Source organism: Chroicocephalus ridibundus, chromosome 1 (assembly GCF_963924245.1).
Source record: "Chroicocephalus ridibundus chromosome 1, bChrRid1.1, whole genome shotgun sequence".
NCBI classification, from domain to species: Eukaryota; Metazoa; Chordata; class Aves; order Charadriiformes; family Laridae; genus Chroicocephalus; species Chroicocephalus ridibundus.
Window position 1 is genome coordinate 84,630,431 of NC_086284.1, and position 17,603 is coordinate 84,648,033.

Genomic DNA, 17,603 nt, shown 5'->3' on the forward strand with positions numbered 1-17,603 from the left:
AAAAAAAGTAAATGTCAAATAAAAATAATAATTAAGAATTACAGCAGTTCATAAGCTTCTAAACTGTTCTTTATCTGCAGCTGGATTTGGAGTCAGTGAAGGCCCAGGTCCTGTTGGTAAATAAACAGAATCAGTTGTTGACAGAAAAACTGAAAGAGGTATCAGACTATCCTTTGCTAAAGGAGGAGAAATTGGAGCTCCAAGTGCAGAATAAACTACTTAGGCAACAGTTGGATGAAACTCGCAGTGAGAACCAGCATCTTCGAGACAGTCAGTGTGAATGATTTACTAATTTTCTTGTTTATGCTTCCCTACAAGTATTTGCTTAGAAGTAAATTTTCATTAAAATATATTCTTTGTATTATGTTTACTAGTAGTTTGCATTAAACCTCAACTAATGTTTGTGTAAAATGAAACAGTCCTTGACATTATAAATGTCTTTTCTTTAATATGTCAGTATATAGAGATATAATAATATGAAGAATATCCCTTTCACCGTTTGAAAAAAACAGTGCAATGTATCTAACCATAGCATTAGTATGGTTAATATTGGTAAAAGAATATGGCATTATTTTTTTTAAGTGCTTGCCTGATTATAGTTATAAAATGCCAAATATTTTTAATGTGCATTTGAGATTACGGGAGAGTAGAGATATACACTACTTAAGGTAGGGATATGTGTTTTTCCAGAACACGACAGTCCGTGTCTAAGTCTTAAATGACAACACTAACAAAAATTTTGGTCCTTTGTAAACGGAAGAAAAATATCCCGAAGTACTTTATTCAAACAAAGCCTTGTTATGTTCCTAAAACCAAATCAGCTTTACATTTTGAAGGTGTGTCATGTAGAAAAGTGCACACTCTTTACTCTACAGCTGAGTGTCTAGTATTTCTCTTTCTGGGCAGAGCTGTCCCAGCCCTCGGCGGAGCACCTGGCCTGCCAAGTGGAGCTGAGGAGAGTGGAACATTCTAGGAAGCTGGCGCTGGATGAATTTGAAAGTCATAGACAGATTTTGGAAAAGCAGCTACAAAGTGAGGTAAACTATTCTTTCTAAATAATTTGAATCTTTTGTTCTTCCTGTCGTTCGTGTTTATGTACCTGTGGAGGCTGTTTAGCGTGTAATTACAGGGATGGTTTGTAATCTGCTTATTTTTATGTAAATAACATTAAAGATGATAAAACGACACCAAAAATGACCAAAAAACCCCCCAAAACCCAACATAACCAAAGTAAATCTTTCCAAGTCATTAAGTTGTCATCACTGACTTTCAGTAGGATACTATGTGTATATGGTTTGTCTGGACCTAAAAAACATTTAGAAAGAAGTATTCAGCCAGTTGAGATTATTCTTTTTGGTTGAATTATTTTTTTTGTTTTTCTCTTGATCTTCTATAGGTTGAGCGTTGTGCTCAGTTAAAGACCCAACTGTTGGACTCTGAAGCTATGGTCAGGAAGTTAAATGTGCAGGTTGAAGAACTGAAACTTCAGGTGAAACAAACACAGGCAGGTTTGTGTCTTTACACCAGAGCAGTCCTTTATGAAGTTCACTTACCTAACCAGTATAAGAACTTCCAGAAGCTTAAAAAAGCTGTGGTTGCGTAGAACTAAGATACCACCAGTGAGCAGATTTCAAGTTTAAAATCAAAATCTATTTAAAAGATCAATTTAAAAAGCAGACTTATTGCAACTTGCCTTCCTTTCAGAAAACAAACATAGAGGAGGAAGGGAAAACGTTCCTCCCTGAATACACGCATATTTTTATTGTCTGATTTTCCGCAGTATGAAGACATTAACGTTTGGTGATAACAATCATCATTTTCCAGGATGCGAATTGTGTTTTAATGCATTTTGATTTTTCAACGTTCATAATAAGAATAATGAATTTGAAATTGTATTGCATATCTCACAAGTTTAAATCTAACTTTTAAACAGTTGTCAAGGCTCATAACTAATGTGCCTCATAGGCATTAAAGACACACTTGCATAAAGCAATTCAGTCTGCTGAAGAAATGTAGTTCTAAGGATGCATTTCTGTCAAATTGCTAATATCAAGTATGATAAATAAAAGTTTTGGGATGTGTATTTAATCTAAAAATATGGAATTGCATTCTGCAGTGACTGTACATTACATACAGCGTGTGTTGCACTGTAGCTGAGTACGTGCGATACTTTATATTATTCATTAGACCAATACGTACATTTTCATATATAGTGCAAGTATTGGTTCCATTTGGAATTGGAAATTTGTTAGTGTGAAAATAGAAAATATATATTTTAATTAAATGACTGAAAGTACTGCACGGACTTTCATTTTGCATCAGAGTTAAGGATGTCATTGAATAACCATTTACGTATAATGAAAAAAAGTGTCATTTTGCTGAGAAAGATACAGCCCTATAGACTGGTCTTTTGGGCTTGCTGAAGCATGCAAGTGCAAGCCAGGAAGCAGACAGCCCCAAAACATTCAATTTAACTGACAATTTTGGAGAAGTACTTTTTTTAAACAAAGCAACAACATTGTCTATGTGCGATGTCTTTCTCCAAATTTATTTTTTTGATCTAAATAGAAGGAAACTGTTAAGACTTGTGGCCTGCCCTGTGTCCCTTACCCTTTAACAGCATGATTGGATATAACATGTCCAAAAAGGTGTTATTTTCATTTTTATTTATTTATTTAAACATAATTTAAGAAATAACATCGTAGAGTGCATACTTAGGGTAGTTTTACATGGAAGGGTTATATATTAAAAAAATAGTATCGGTGATAATTGCAACTATGCAGCTACATTGAAAATACATTTAAATCAAGCCATTAAATTCTCAAAACTTAAGACAATTCCATGTTAAATAATTTTGATCAAATTGGAATTTAAATGCCATGTTTTAGTGTTTCTATTTTGTTATGGGTCTCCCTCTCTCACTCTTTACTGTCACTCGCTTTCATTTGGTATCATTTAGCTCTGGAAAATGAAGTGTATCGGAATCCAAAGCCTTCACTTGTCGATCGCTCTGTTCTTGACTTTGCTGGTGACAGAATTGTACCTCATGATATTTATGTGGATAGTGCATTCCTGAAGAATCCGATTATGACTGATGTGATAAAGGTAAATGCGGTGCCAAGAGCTGGCTATCGTCAACAGTTACAGCCACGCAGTGCTTCACCTGATTCTGACCTGGAGTGTATGGCGCAAACCTGGGCTAGGATAAAAGAACTAGAAAAGGAGGCAGAGCATTTGGAAGAGGCCTACAGGAACTACCAACACAGAGTCATGCAGGAGGCGGCTGCAAGCAGAACGCCGAGAAAGATGCAGTCCCCTTTACTTCAACAGTGTGCTGTTAGTAGACCCCTTTTGACTACCCAGCATGAACTTCTAGAGAATAATCCCAGCTCCCAGCATTCCCCCCTGGGCAGTCCCAGAGGTGAAAAATACATCAAAGGAACCGGGCAGATGGATGTCTTTAAAAATCCCTTAACGCCACCACACAGAGGAGCGTCTTCTTCAAGACGCCTTTCTTCTACTCCCGTTTCCAAATTGGAAAGAGATCTGAGTAACAAGAAGATTTTAGATGGTAAGTCACGATTGTTAATGCGGCATGGTGTTGGGATTTTACTTATTGTTCCTCCTGTGCTATGGGAAGAGAAAGATTTAGCAGTGATAGTAGTCTTTCACTCATTTGTTATTTGCTAAGAGGCAGGAGAAGTCAGAGACAAAATATGCTAGCTGCTTGGGGTATTGCTGCTTCATGGAAACAAGTACTGGAGAAGTAGATTGAGGGAGGTTAAACACACTGCACTTAGTTCAGGTAGCTTTAAAGAGAAGACTACACCATATGATTCACTACGGGTGTATCCTTATGCAGAGTTTCATTCAAAAGTTGCTATTGTAATGTCCTAGTTTTAGTAACCCTCCCTCTGTATTCCTGTCTCTTTATTTAGCTATTGTAGTTCACGTGTGCAGCAGAAGGCTGCTTTGTCTGGCTTCTTTTAAATTGAGTTTTCCAGTCTGAAAGGTCCAGATTTGCTTTTGTTTTTCTTTTTGCTGTGGCATCAAATATTCCTGAGCAATTGGGGGGGGGGGGGGGGATTAGTGCTTGGTCATGATTGGAAAATTATAAATTGCTATTAATTTCACAGTGTCTAATAATTACTTCGTAGGGTGTTTTTTTTAAAGGGGCAGGACTCAGAAAAGCAAGCAAAATTGAAAAGAATTGAAAATTTTAAAATAATTATGTTGTTCCAAATCTGCAGTACACCCGCTTCTTGAGTCAAGCAATTCTTGTCACCCTAGCTCAAAGTGTATTTAATAGGATGAAAAAAAGTGTAACAAAAAAAAGAAAAGATAATGATCAGCTTCTGCGTGAAGGAAGGTTTAAATATAAGAAGGGGAGCTTTGTTTGGAGGAGAGTTGGCTGAGGTGGACTGTGGGAAATATGGAACGCAAGGAGTGATGTGAAAAAGATGAAAAGGGATCGATTAATCGCTGCTTCACAGATCCCAGAATTCAGTGAAATTGAAAGGAAAGAGAGGGAAGTACTTTTTCATACCATAAGTGAGTTGTGGAATTTATTGCTTCTGTGGCAACAAGTATAGATACAGGAATAAAACTTCCCTGTCAGGAGGGCCCAAATATTGATTGAGGAAATATTGGGGTGGATATTGCCAGGAGAAAGGTATCGCAATTTTCCTTTTTGAATTTTAGTTTAGCTTTGTTTAGTAATGGGCACTGTTAGAAACAGGTTACAAAACAGTCTGATCTATTGTGTCTGTCCCTGTGATTCTGCATGTAGAGCATAATGCTCTGTTACTGAAAACATATTTAAAAACTTGAACTTTCAAAGCAGTCTTTACGGTTTAACTTTTCTTTGTCAGCTTCTGTATAAACTGCTTACAGACTATCTGTTTAATACTGCACACACTAAAATCTTTCCTAGAAGTAGGGTTGTGTCGTAAAATTGCGAAATTTCAAAATTAAAGTTGAGTGCGTAACCTTAACAATCCTTCCCGTCTTTGTACCTGTCAGAGCTTAGTTACATGGTGGCTGATGTGGTTTTTCCATTGGATCTGTTCTTTGCTTAATGCAGAAGAGTGACTTGTTCTGGAGAAGGATAAGAGTTGAATAAAAAGGAGCAGATTAACTGACTCAGGTGTTACAGAAATTGAATGGTATGTAGTGTAGGAAACAGGGTTGCAGCTAGATAATGTTTTCTCAAGTTGAACTGGTGCAGTACTTGCCCCAGTAAGCGCTGTAGCTTCAGTGTGAACGTGCTGTGGAGTGATTTGTCTGCTTCCAGGTAGGTTGCTTCCCCGCTGATACGTCAGCTCTGTTTCAAAAGTCTTCTCAGAAGGAGTGCTTTTATACTGGTTTATGTGTTATCCTTTGTGCTAGAGATGGCTGAAGCACCAGATGTGTTTTTGCTAGAAAACCATCAGTCATTCTGGAAGCTTCCATGGAGCTTTTCAGTGCTGTTGAAGAAGCCAGTCTGAACAGGTCAGAATAAATTTCAAGAGGACATGAGTCTGAGATTTGATTTTCCTTTAAGTGAGGTATACCACAGTCAACTCATCTAAGGACAAACTGCAGCTCAGCTGTCGGCACCTATCTTCAAAGGGAGAAAGGAAGAAGTGGGTCCTCCTGTAAAATACTTGCAGTTGGCAGATCCAGCAGCTGGTTTACTGCACAGTCTGCCAGTGGAAGGGTATGCAGTCTTCTCTCTTCCTTTAAATTAGCTCATGCACTTCACTGGTTTCCTTCTCAAGCCCATGTTGGATATCTTTCAGGCTTTGTCTTTCAACTGGGAAGGAGTAATCCCATTTCTTTAGGAGCAAGTAAAAGTAGGACAGGGTCCTTTTCTGTTTTCTCCTGCTTACTGTCTCCAGTCTCTGGACAGAAACACAAATCAAGAAATAGTTACTGAGGAAAAAAAAAAAAAAAAATGGATTGCCCTCTGACCCATACTCCCTATTACTTGATCAGTACTTTTCACCTTGATCATTACTTGACCAAACTTCATACCTTCTGATGAGAAAGAGCAAGGTTGGTGAGTCTTGCAGACAGCATACTGTGAGCCAAAGACCTCAGCTATTTGTCTTTTAGTAGCAAATCAGTAAGTTCAATACTAGGTAACTTCTAAATAGTAGTAGATTGTAGTAAATTACCATATGAGATAGCTGGTGTCCTAGCCTGCAGTATATGTTGTGCCAAGGAGGTGCATGCAGTAAGTTCTGGTCCGCTTGTTGTGCATGTGAAAATTTGACAGGTTGTTTTATAAAAGGTTGGATGTGGGTAGGCTGAGGATTCCCACCATGAACAGGTAGTGCTGATACAGGAGTATGACATAACTGCAGGGTTCCGTTCTGTTAGTGCTCAGCTTCCTTAGAGGGTGTTCATCTGCGTTACATGGGCATAGAAGCTGTCTGGAGATAAAAATTCATGGGCAGCCTTGGTCTGAAGCATCCTGATTTCTGCAGTGTGTTGTGCCCCATGAACGGGCTGCGCTTCTACACAACCACCTGAAAGATCTTCAGGTATGGGAGTGTTGATAATGGCTTTTCCACTGTCTCTTGAGCCAAATTAGCACTGACTGCAGTAAAAGTTATTTGGTCAAGAAAGAGAAGAAAAAAACAGTACCTACTTACTGAGTGAATACCAAATCTTGGGGAAAAAAATAATAATTCATAATCTAGTAATGAAAGACCCGTGCCAGCTGCACAGGAAAGGAAAATTAAGATTGCAAAGCAAAATTTAAGCAAAGTGCTGGACTCTGCAAGTTTGATTAAAAGCTTTTTTAATGCAGAAGGTTTGTTTTTTACCTTGATTTCCTAGGAAACTCAAGTTCTCTAGTCATACTGTTTTCCTTCCCTGATAACTTTACAGCTGTTGATAAGAAGTTAAAATCTTCAAAGATTTTCTTCTTTGCTTCATCATGCATTTTAACAAATCTGTAGAAAATGAAACCTCCAGGTTAACTTTCCTAATGAAGAATGGCCTTTGGGAGACCTCAAGCATTCTCTTTTGCTGGCTAGTAAGACCATCCCTAGCTTGAAATCTGGGTCCGTAACTGCTTTTTCTGATGCCCGGCATGGGAGAAATTATTTGGTGTTTGGCAGAGGAGCTGCAGTTTGTTGGAAACATGGATGCATTATGGGGTGATGATAATCATAGGCTTTGTGAGGAATAAGTTTATGATGGTGAAGGCTTGTAGAGGAGAATTGCCATACAGGAGGGATAAAAAAGAAAAAAACCCCAAAAAAACAACCCCAAAACAAACAAAAAACTCCACCCCCCCCCCCCCCCAAAAAAACCCAGTACAAGAAAGTTCGTGTTAATCCTGGTAAATTTGTATGTTAGTTGCCCTATAGTGGTGGTGTCTACACAACCCAATTATGCTTGTATTGTAAAAACCAGCCTTGTCTGAGAAGTGGTAGGACAAATAACTGACTGATACAAATTGTGGGATTTTTATTCTGCAGACCTCAGTGGTTCCGAGGACCTTGCCTCTTCACAGCAGAGTGTTGACCAGGTGCTTTCTCCTATTCCAAAGCCACATCTCCTTTCATCTTCTGCCTCTGTTTCTTCCTCACCATCCAGTCGTGGCCAGAAGATCAGGTAACATTGTTTACAAAGCAACATTTTTAACCTGCTTTTTAAAGAAACATTTATCTAACGGTTCATACTGCTTTTACAATTCAAGAAAGTCGTTAATTTTGTAAGTGAGAACTCTTCTAAAGACAGATGAGGATTTCCATTCTTAAGTATCATGCCTCAAAAGGAAGTTAGTTTTTTAAAAAACAAACACCATCATCCCCACCCCCGCAATCCAAACACCTTTGGCAAATAGGAGTTGACATTTTGACCTCAGTTAAATTTGATGCCTTCCTCTGCAAAGTTATGTGCAGTAAAATACTTAAACCTCAAGTGCACTGGAAGCTTCAGACGAATGCAATGTTTTTTACAAAACAAAGAAAGTCTTGTCCTATGACAAAGTAAAACTTGCTTGATTTACAAATTGTTTTGTAAAGTCATTTCACTGTTGCAGTTGAGCAAGGATGGAACGTTATGCCAAGGAGTCCCTCTGTTGGGGAGAAATGGTAATTGTAGCACTCGCTACAGAGCCTAAAAAATCCACTGCTGTGGAAAAGTGCTTGGCAAAGGACAAAAAGCCTGAAGAGCGAGAATGTGAGACATCCTAAAGGCATGTTAGTTTAATGCAGATACAGCAAATTGATAAATATCCGTCACTGAAACTTAGTTCAAATTCTGCTGTTTAAGGATATTAACTCCTCTGGGATTAAAACACTGTTTAGAACTGTGCTTCTCAGCACTTTCAGTTTGTGCTACTTCAACCGCGGTAAGTATTGCTTTGTTACCATGTGTGACTTCGAAGATGGAAGGTGTGTGCTGTCACCACTAAGGCACACCTGACGTACACAAGGCATACAAAGTTTATATGTTCCTGGATTCAGGTCAGGCTGATTTACTTCATTGGTTTTCAGGCTACTGTAGATACCTCCGTAGATTCAGCTCTAGATTTAACGGTAAACTTCTGCTTTTGCCCTTCTTTGCATTTCTACTTTTCACGTGTCAGGGTTCTGACAAACTTTTGAAAGCAAGGTGTGGTGTAGATCCTCATATTTCAAGAGAGCTGCAAATTCTGCAGTGCTTGAGATCTATTGTATCAGTGTAGACCTTCTGTTTTCATTGTATTCCCTTACACAGTAGACCACTTTCAGACAGCTGAATGAAGGATTCATTGTTAATAAATAAATATTCTGTTAATCACTAATTTCAGAAAACATGTTTTGTAAAAGTTCCCTAAAAATGTAACATCTGTTCCTAAAAGTAAATATGAGTAAAACAACTGACTTGCTTTACTATGTACAATACCTCTGAAAAAAATTGTATTTTTTTAAACATGTGAGGAATGTATGTGTATTTCGGAGATATATCTGACTTTTCCTGATGTCCTGTAACTTCAGACCATATTGATAATTTAAAAGTTTAGACTGTATACTTTTTTCAGACAGAAGAATACTATGTTGCAAATGGGAACCTGAAGGTACTGCAGCGGCCAATTAACTATCATTTGGCATGTCTTATTTACCAACAATGCTATCAGAGATCCTCACCCTCGTATGAGTTACCTGACTGTGAATGTATTTTTAGCAGTTTGCTATCATGGGCTCCTTTGGCATTTGATAATTTTGATTTCTCTAGTAGGCTTCTGTGCCACCTATATAAATGTGATCCTGATAAGGCCAACAAGAACTCCTGCTGACATTGTAGACTAATTTAAGAAAAATCTACATTTCAAAAGACAATGTTGGGTCTTTAGAGGGGTAAACTTCATGTTTTCAAGAAAAAGGTAAAACTACAAGCTCATCACAAATTCCTGTTCAAAGAACTGATAATCTCTCATCTTTCCCTTATCAGAACCGACCTTTTGCATGCGCTTGATGTTCAAAAGCTAGCGAGGTTATATTTGATGCACTCGAAAACCCTGAATAAAAAAAGGCCGCTAATTCCTTGAGCAAAGCCATGATCTTTCATTATGTCTCTATTTTTCACATCTGTGACCTGACTGACAAGCTTTTGCTGACTGAAGCTTGGTAGTTTCTGATGCCTGTTTGAGAATGTAAATAAGGCAGTTGTACATTCTCCTTTCACTCATTAACAAGCTGCAATACTAACTTTTTTTTCTCTGAAGAGCTTGTTCATGCGCCTGTATAACTGTTTTCAGAATAGGAATCTCCAGTCTCCTTTGCATGTGGGAAGGGGATGAGTAGCAGAGCTTTTCTCTTTTCCCTGGGGGAGGTTTTGTTGTTTTTTTGTTTTTTTTTTTTTGTTTTGTTTTGTTTTTAGAATCTCTTTTAAGTAAATGAATAACTTGGCAAAATTAAGCTGCATAAAAATCACTGCCCTTTCCTCTTTGTATCTCCTATTTCCGTGTATGAAATTGTTCTGTTCTTAACAGTCACTGGTGCCTCCACTGTCCAAAACTGAGAATCCTGAATAGGTGTCTTCAGAAAAAGCTGAAGTATTTCATTTTTAATGTTTCTTTCCTAAGAAAAGACACTTGAATTGGCCTTAACCTTCTAGCCATTATTCCAGATTTGATGATTGAAGAACAACGGCTTGTCCTGAGGCTGCTGTGGCAGGCATTCATAGGGCTTTCTTATTTTGTTGTTATCAAGTCCTCAATATACATTTAATATAGAGAGGGTCTCTTTTGTGGTTAGAATTTGTGGAGAGGCTTTATGTTCTTGGCCTTGAAGAGAAGCTGTTGGGATTTCTAGGGACTGTGAGGTTATTTCTTTTAGGTGGCTGTCTCTTCTTTCCCTGCTCATTCACATTTTCTTCAGTATATCTCAGATTTCTTGTATTCCTATGACAGACATTACGAAGCGAAGGTTGAGTGTTAACCTGCATGTTAAGGTGGTACGGGAAAATGCTGTAATACTGTGAGGGACTGTACTTCTTTGAAGGATGTTGTAGAGTCCACGCTGCCTGAAAACTAAAGAGTACGAGTAAGTTGTGTTGCAAAGAATAGGCCAGGGTCGGGGCAGGCAGCTATGGGTTGTAATTGTTTTCTTGGGTTCCTCGTGACAAAGCAAGGGTATGAGGTCCCAATAATTTTCTTGAACTTGCTGCTTTCCCAAGACTTTCTTAAAGGGAAAACAGTCTTTTCATGAGCATTTTTTAATTTCTTGTGCCTTGGACTGTTTTCTGTTACGTAAAATATTTGAGAAATGCCTGTGTGGGCTTTTCCAGCTATTTACTCTCATTATTAGGCAAATGCCACATCATTGATGTGTATTGTGGGATTAGTTTATGACCTGTAGATTTTAAGTGGCAATGGGAACTTCTTTAAAAAGAAAAGAAAAGAAAAGAAAGACAATGCCGTAACACCAGTAAGCCATTACAAGTTAGACCTCTGTCAGTGAGGAAGAACAATTGCTTCTCTGACTATAGCAGCTCCTTGTTTGTTTATATTTCAAGATATGAGCGGTATGAAGGAAGCCAATAAACACAGACAGGAAGACTAGAGTGATAAAGCAGATTATTATCTAAACCATTCCTTTTTTGGTTAGGGCTGAAGAAACCGATTGTGAGGTTGTTACCAGTTTTAAGCTAGAAAAAGAATTTCAGACATTAACAAAATAGTTTAGATGGTGGTGATTGTTTTTTGTTTAAGCTTTAATGGTAATTTTAAGCATAACTCATCCAATTTAATTATTTGGTGGTGATTGGCACACCAGTCCTGTTTTATGGAATATTGACATTAGGTACAGTTCAGGTTTTGGTTGCCAGCTTTGATGGAATGAATTTTTTAAAACTCTTTAGAAATATATGTGTTTACTGGTCTTAATGAGGCAGAGCTCTTCTGTTTGTTGAATCTGAAGGAGTGTGTCGACTGTCCGTCTAGCAGTGTTGCAGGACACAATATTGAAGAAAGTGGCAAGCATGTCCTTTAACCTTGCATCCTTATGAATTATTTAAGACTTAACCGTTTCTGGGAAGGAAAAATTGAAAACATGAAGTAGACCTCCAAAAACTTGAAATTCCATTTATTCTGTTGTATTTAATTTACAGGGTATTTTTCCCCACTGACATTATTGAACTATCCTGATGATGCAGATTTGTTTGTCCCCAGATTTACATTTTTTCTTGAACATGTCTCATTGTGGGGTGTGTTTTGTTTGTTCTCCGCTTTTGCCCCATAAAAGACCTGAATTCCTTAGAAATTGTAAGCACAAACATATTTATACCATGGTGAAGAGCACCAGCTGGTGTGAAATAAGCTCCTTTATGAAGTGCTGCTGCTGAATTTCATTAGTGACCTGCGCTCCTTTTGCTATTCTGGTTCTGGTCAGTTTAATAGCTGGGTCATGTGGGAGGTATTGTTCTTTCCCATTATCTTTCTGATGAGATAAACGGAGATTTAGAATGAGGGCACTAACCCCATTTTTCATAGCACCCAGATTTTCACCCCTGCATATATGTTTTGCCAGACATCTAATCCTAATACATTTCAAACGCGTCTGTTATGGTGACATCACAATGGGAATGAGACTGCAACGCAGAGAAATAAAAAGGAAAATTCCTTAATTTCAGTTGACTAAATGTCACACTTCATTGTATTTCTCCTTTTTTTTCTTCTTACTCCTTTTTATGCCTTTTGAGAGCGTGTTTTGTTTTAATGTAATGCCTTTATGTCATGTATAGGCCTTGGGGACAGGCTGCAGGGACATGGCTATCAGAGAGATGGAGCTGACTTTTTGAGTCAGAAACTTTACAGTGTTTTGGTTGCATGGTTTTTACGTTCGGTTTAGTCTTTTGCTAAGCATGTGAGTAATCCTTGTATTTGAATCTCAGATGGCTATTTGCTTAAAAGGTTAGCATTTATGTTTATTAAATCATTTATGTCCTTCTTCTTTCAGACTTCATAATCAGCGAACAGATAAACGAGATTTCAGTGATAACCCCGCACCAGAGAAACTAATGTATGAGGACCTTGAAGAACACATTTCTTCTCTTGAATGTAAGTTTTAGTGCATTTTAGATAGTTTGTTTAAAACCTTAGGGCTTAACAGTTGTAAGGCAATTATTGTGATAGTTTAAGACTGTAGTTGGAGAGAAAAAAATTTGACTGATGTAGGAAATAAGAAAAACAAACTGTCTCAGAAGTTGGAGGGATTCATTCTCTTCATATTTGCATCTTTAGAGGAGAAGGGTGTGTAGTAATAAGGAGACACTGAAATTGAATTGGTTCTGAAATTTGGGACCATACTTTTTGGTCAGAAGTCTTGCATAACCTTGTAGTAATGTGTGTAGGTCTGACAGTTGTTTCAGAATGTTTTAAAATTGCAGGGGATTTTTTTTTTTTTTTTAAACAGCAAAGTGTACTCGTATATGAAGTGACTTGAGGCTCTGTTATATTTGCTGCATAAAGTAAAACTCCAAGCAGTGTTCATCATGGACCAATATCAGAGCAGTATTACCAAGTGTAATTCTGAAGACAAGTTTCTGCAGGCATTACATAGACTGTTGTTGATTTTTCCTTCAGTAACTGAGGATAAAATAGTATTATGAATTAGACGTCACTTTAGAAGCATGTGTGAATGTGTGAAGAACATTTGCAATTGTGCTATCATTAATCAGCATCTCTGACTATAGTTCAGTTACTGAAACATGAATTTTATCCTAATTTTTCTTTCTGAGGTCAGCGTTTTACTTATTTGCATTTCTGCTCTCTCTTGATTGCTGGAAGAACTTTGTCATTATGTGGTGTTTTGCATTGCATGCTGTAAAATGTTTCCTCTTATCTATATGCTGCAGTCAAGCCTGCAGGGTCAGTTTTCAAAAAAATTTTGATGTAACTAAGGTACTGTAGAAAGAGGAAGATAATAAAAGTTAATGCACTTTATAGCCATTTGTATATGGAGAGAGAAATAGAAGCACAATTACTGGCTTTATTTCGTAGTCTTTCAGCATTTGAGTGGCATCTTAATGTCGGACCTGAGCAGCCTTATCTCCCATGAAACTGTGGGCTTAAAGTGCAGTTGTCAATGAGAAGGATGTGAAGAGCAAGCTAAACACCTTTCCCATTTCCAAATTTTGTTAGGTCTGTAAAGTCTTGAGACTGGTGGAGATACATCATTGGGTGGTATAATTAAACTCATAGTTGGTGAAGAGATGCTAATTATTGTATGGGAGAGTTAGAATCACTGATTTCAAAGAAAATATTGCTAACTGGTGTGAGTGTTTTCCTGGGTCCAAGACTGGCTTATTCTTTTGGTTGTGGTTAGGTTTTTGAAAGATGGAGTGATGCCCTTGGTCACTCTCCTGAACCTGTGAGAATATGGCCTTCAGTACTTTAAAAACCAACTGAACAACGAAAGAAGATAATGTTTGTTTAAACACAAAATGTGTTGATAGGGTTTAGCGATAACTAGCAGAATCTGATGACTCATCTGTGAATTTCCCTGTGAAGTTTTACTCAGTATATTTGTTGTTTTTTAATTTATCTCATTTAGTTTTCTTTTTCTAAGCTTTAAATGCATTATTTGAACAATATATAGTGGCGAACAATAGCCACTAATGGTTTCTACTCATCTCATATTTTAATTAGATTTAGATTTATTTGTTTAATTTTGTATTAGAGACTTTTAGGAAAACATTACATATTTCACTTTTATTTTGTCACGTATGAGAATAGACTGCCATTTTCTTGGCAATTAGGCCTGAGTAGATGCTGTTTCCAAATAAGTTCCCGCTGTATCATTTAGTGACATGTGGTAGTCAAAAGAATAATTTTAAGAGTTTGCATATGCCGATGATTTCTAAATCAGCAGTACTTTAGCTGGGTCAGACTGTGTCAAGAGACAGTCTCAGTGTGTAGAAGGAAATCAGAATGGCTAAAAAGGGGAGAAAGTAACCCAGGAGGAACTGGGGTTGGGGGTGTGGAGGGGGAAATAAGGATGTAAAATCTAAAAAGTAAATGTAGAATAAGGTGTAATGAAGGAAGAAATTGATAAGAGTAGGAAAAAAACAATAAAGGAGATACCAGAAAATGTGGAAGCCTTTTAATCCTACTGTGAGTGAGCTCTAGCAAGCAAAGATTGGAATTTCTATTGGCAGTAACTGCTTTTAGTTGACATGCTTGTCTTAAGGAAATAATGCGTCTCCTGCTGTCCACCCTTACAGAAAGGAGTGGAGGTGTACAAAGGGTGTTACCTTTTTTTCCTTTGCAGAACGGTTAATGTAAAGATGTTTTCTACTATATTGTTTTGTGGTTGGTTTTTGTTTTGCTTGTGTGGTCAGCAGACTTTTAGAAGTTTGATATAATACTTAACAGGAACCTGTTTGTAAAAGGAATTTACTTTCCTAGGTGAAGCTGGTAGGACTTCCTGTTGCTTTTCTAAGAAACTGAAAACGTTCTCATAACTTAGCTAGACTGACAGCTTGGCAGATGCCTTCATCTATAATTCCTTTAAAAGCATTTTAATTTAAAGATTCAGACCATTCTGAGAGAGAGGCTGATCGGTTTGGCTGTCTTGTTTTCCTTCATGCAAGAGAAAGAGATGGCTGCTCCTTCAGACTGGGAGAGCTGGGGTTGTTCAGCCTGCAGAAGAGAAGGCTCCGGGGAGACCTTGTTGCAGCCTTCTAGTACCTGAAGGGGGCCTACAAGAAAGCCGGAGAGGGACTTTTTACAAGGGCATGTAGTGACACGACGAGGGGTGATGGCTTCAAACTGGAAGAGGGTAGATTTAGATCTAGACACTAAGTGCTTGGAAAAACTGTCCTGTGTATTTCAGGTTGGCTACCTAGAGATAATGGCTACATCTTTTTGTCTTGGTTTGCTTTCTCCCATAAAACTGAGATAATAGCAGTCTGCATACTTTGCAAATAAATAATTAAGAAGCAATTGAGTATCCCAGATCACAAAGGAACTACACTAATTTTGTTTTTGTAAATTCAGAGCCACATTGAGCAGGGTGAAGAAAATACAGTGCAGAATATCTGAGTTAGCAGTATCCATCCTGTGTGCTCAAGAAGGCAAGGGTCCTAATAAAGAAATAGTATGTGTTCCAAATAATCAAAGGCTGTTTTATGTGCATAGAAAGGATGAGCTAAGCTTGGACATGTAACTTTTCTGTGACCTGTATCTTGATTATGTAAAGAAATGAAAACATTTTCGTTTTCTGGTGTATATTTATTCATGAATCTGTTTTGGCTTTGTAAACAGATGTGTTCCAATAGCTAATTTCAAAGCTAACAATTCTGCAATTAAAGAAGCAAGTACAGCCTATGATAATTCTTAATCCTCAGGGAAATGGTCAAGTTGAAGAGAAAATGCTCAATTAGTGCTGATATTTATGTGTTCTAATTCAGCCATTCCCACACTTTGTGTCCATTGCTGTGCTCCGCTATTGTAATTACAAAATAATGAAGCCATTGTTCAAATTTCTTCTCCAGATCAGGGGGACATTCCAGAGCAGTGTGAAAGTGATGCCTTGCATCCATCTGGGGACATCGTCAATGGAAACCATGTCACAGCCACCGTGCCAGCAACAGCCGCTTCGCTGCAGGACTTAAGTGAGTTCTCAGCTCAGAAACAAAAGCGAATACCCTTTTTAAATGTTAAATGTGTAACAGGAAAAGCCAAATATTTAACGTTCTGTAGGTATGTATGCTGGCGTGATTGAAGATTTTTTTCCAGAAGTGCTAATTAGTGTAATAAATAGGAAGGAACGTTTTCTTTTGCTTCACTGTATGGGGATGTCTTTTTCACCCTGGTTTTGGTTAAATTTGTTTTTAATTTAAACACGTTTGCCACCTGTTCCCCCCACCCTGTCCAGTGTCTGGAGAGAAGATTTTGGTTTTTAATTTTCTCTTAGGATAATTATTAAATATTATTTCTGCCCTTGATAGAAAGAACACTTGGAAGGTTTTGTTTTGTTTTTTAAAAGTATTTTATGTACTGCTTGTCTGGATTTTTTTCATTTTTCTTGGCTGTTCGCAAAATGTATTTTATTGCAATGGTATTTTAATTCTTTGGGTAGATGAAGATGATTTCAGTGCAGCACATGCTGCTTTTCTAATTGTTCTGGATGAAAGCATTATGATTATTTTTATTTGGAGAAGAGCTTTCTAGCTTCTAACAATTCCCTGTATTTAGTTTGTCCATCTAATTACTATCTGAATGCTGTTCTACTTACACATCTTTTAAAATATACTGGTCACATCAGCTGTGTGTCCTGCAATAATTTTCAAAGTTTTTTTAAACTACTTTGCTTTATAAATGCAAAGAATTATATCCAACCATGTTGCAAAGAGGGAAAGAGTATAGCAACGTGAACCGTAGGATAACAGAGATTTAATGAGAAAGTCCACGGTAGGAATGAGAAGTGCAGAGAGAGATTTGTCAACTCCCTGGCCTCTACTATGGCTCTACAGTTCAGCTATTAGTGAGTCACGCAGCAGACCACAAATGTTCAGAGGTGGAAAGAAACATTACCAGATAGCTAAGAATAACTTTGGTATGTGTATAAACAATATATCCAGTTGTTTTTCATTTACTATTAATGTTATATAGGAACCTGTTACTTATTTGTATGCTACTGTAACAGGTTACTGAACTACATAAATCAAATCACAGATGTTGAAATAATTTTTCACAGCGTTGCTGGATCAAAGAGAGATTGAAGAACAGAATAGAGATGTTGAGAAAAACATAGAAGAAGAAAGGAGAGAGCAAGAACAACAGGAAGCTTTGGAAAGAGAGCAAAAAGAAGCGGGAAAGCTTAACAAAGAGGTAGTGATTTAGTAGTTCAATTTATGACAGTAATGCAGCTTTGTAGTGCCATGTATTTTAGGATTCCTGTGTGCATTCCTTGACTAAAAAAGATTTTATTCTTTAAGCAAAAGTAGTAGAGGTTAAATTCTCTTATATACTCATGCGATTAACCAAAGAGTCTCGCTAGAATTTCTCCTTATGCCAAGTAACTCTTTCACTGGAAACAGATGCTTTTTCTTCCATGCTTCCCGTAACTGGAAGCTACAGTTTCATGACCAGAACTTAGAAGGCAACTGTCACCAAG

At 37.5% G+C, this 17,603-nt stretch overlaps 1 protein-coding gene across 4 annotated transcripts in view; it reads left to right on the forward strand.

Moving 5' to 3' along the window:
- The window catches only part of OFD1 (OFD1 centriole and centriolar satellite protein), a 36,151-nt gene that overhangs the window by 15,237 nt on the left and 3,311 nt on the right, over nt 1–17,603 (forward strand). For all 4 annotated transcript variants that reach the window (XM_063341826.1, XM_063341836.1, XM_063341818.1 and 1 more), the window contains 8 exons: nt 81–270; nt 907–1,037; nt 1,397–1,508; nt 2,960–3,571; nt 7,473–7,608; nt 12,441–12,541; nt 15,979–16,098; nt 17,184–17,317. In XM_063341826.1, coding sequence (XP_063197896.1) covers nt 81–270; nt 907–1,037; nt 1,397–1,508; nt 2,960–3,571; nt 7,473–7,608; nt 12,441–12,541; nt 15,979–16,098; nt 17,184–17,317 — 1,536 coding nt within the window. The remainder of the gene's footprint in view (nt 1–80; nt 271–906; nt 1,038–1,396; nt 1,509–2,959; nt 3,572–7,472; nt 7,609–12,440; nt 12,542–15,978; nt 16,099–17,183; nt 17,318–17,603) is intronic.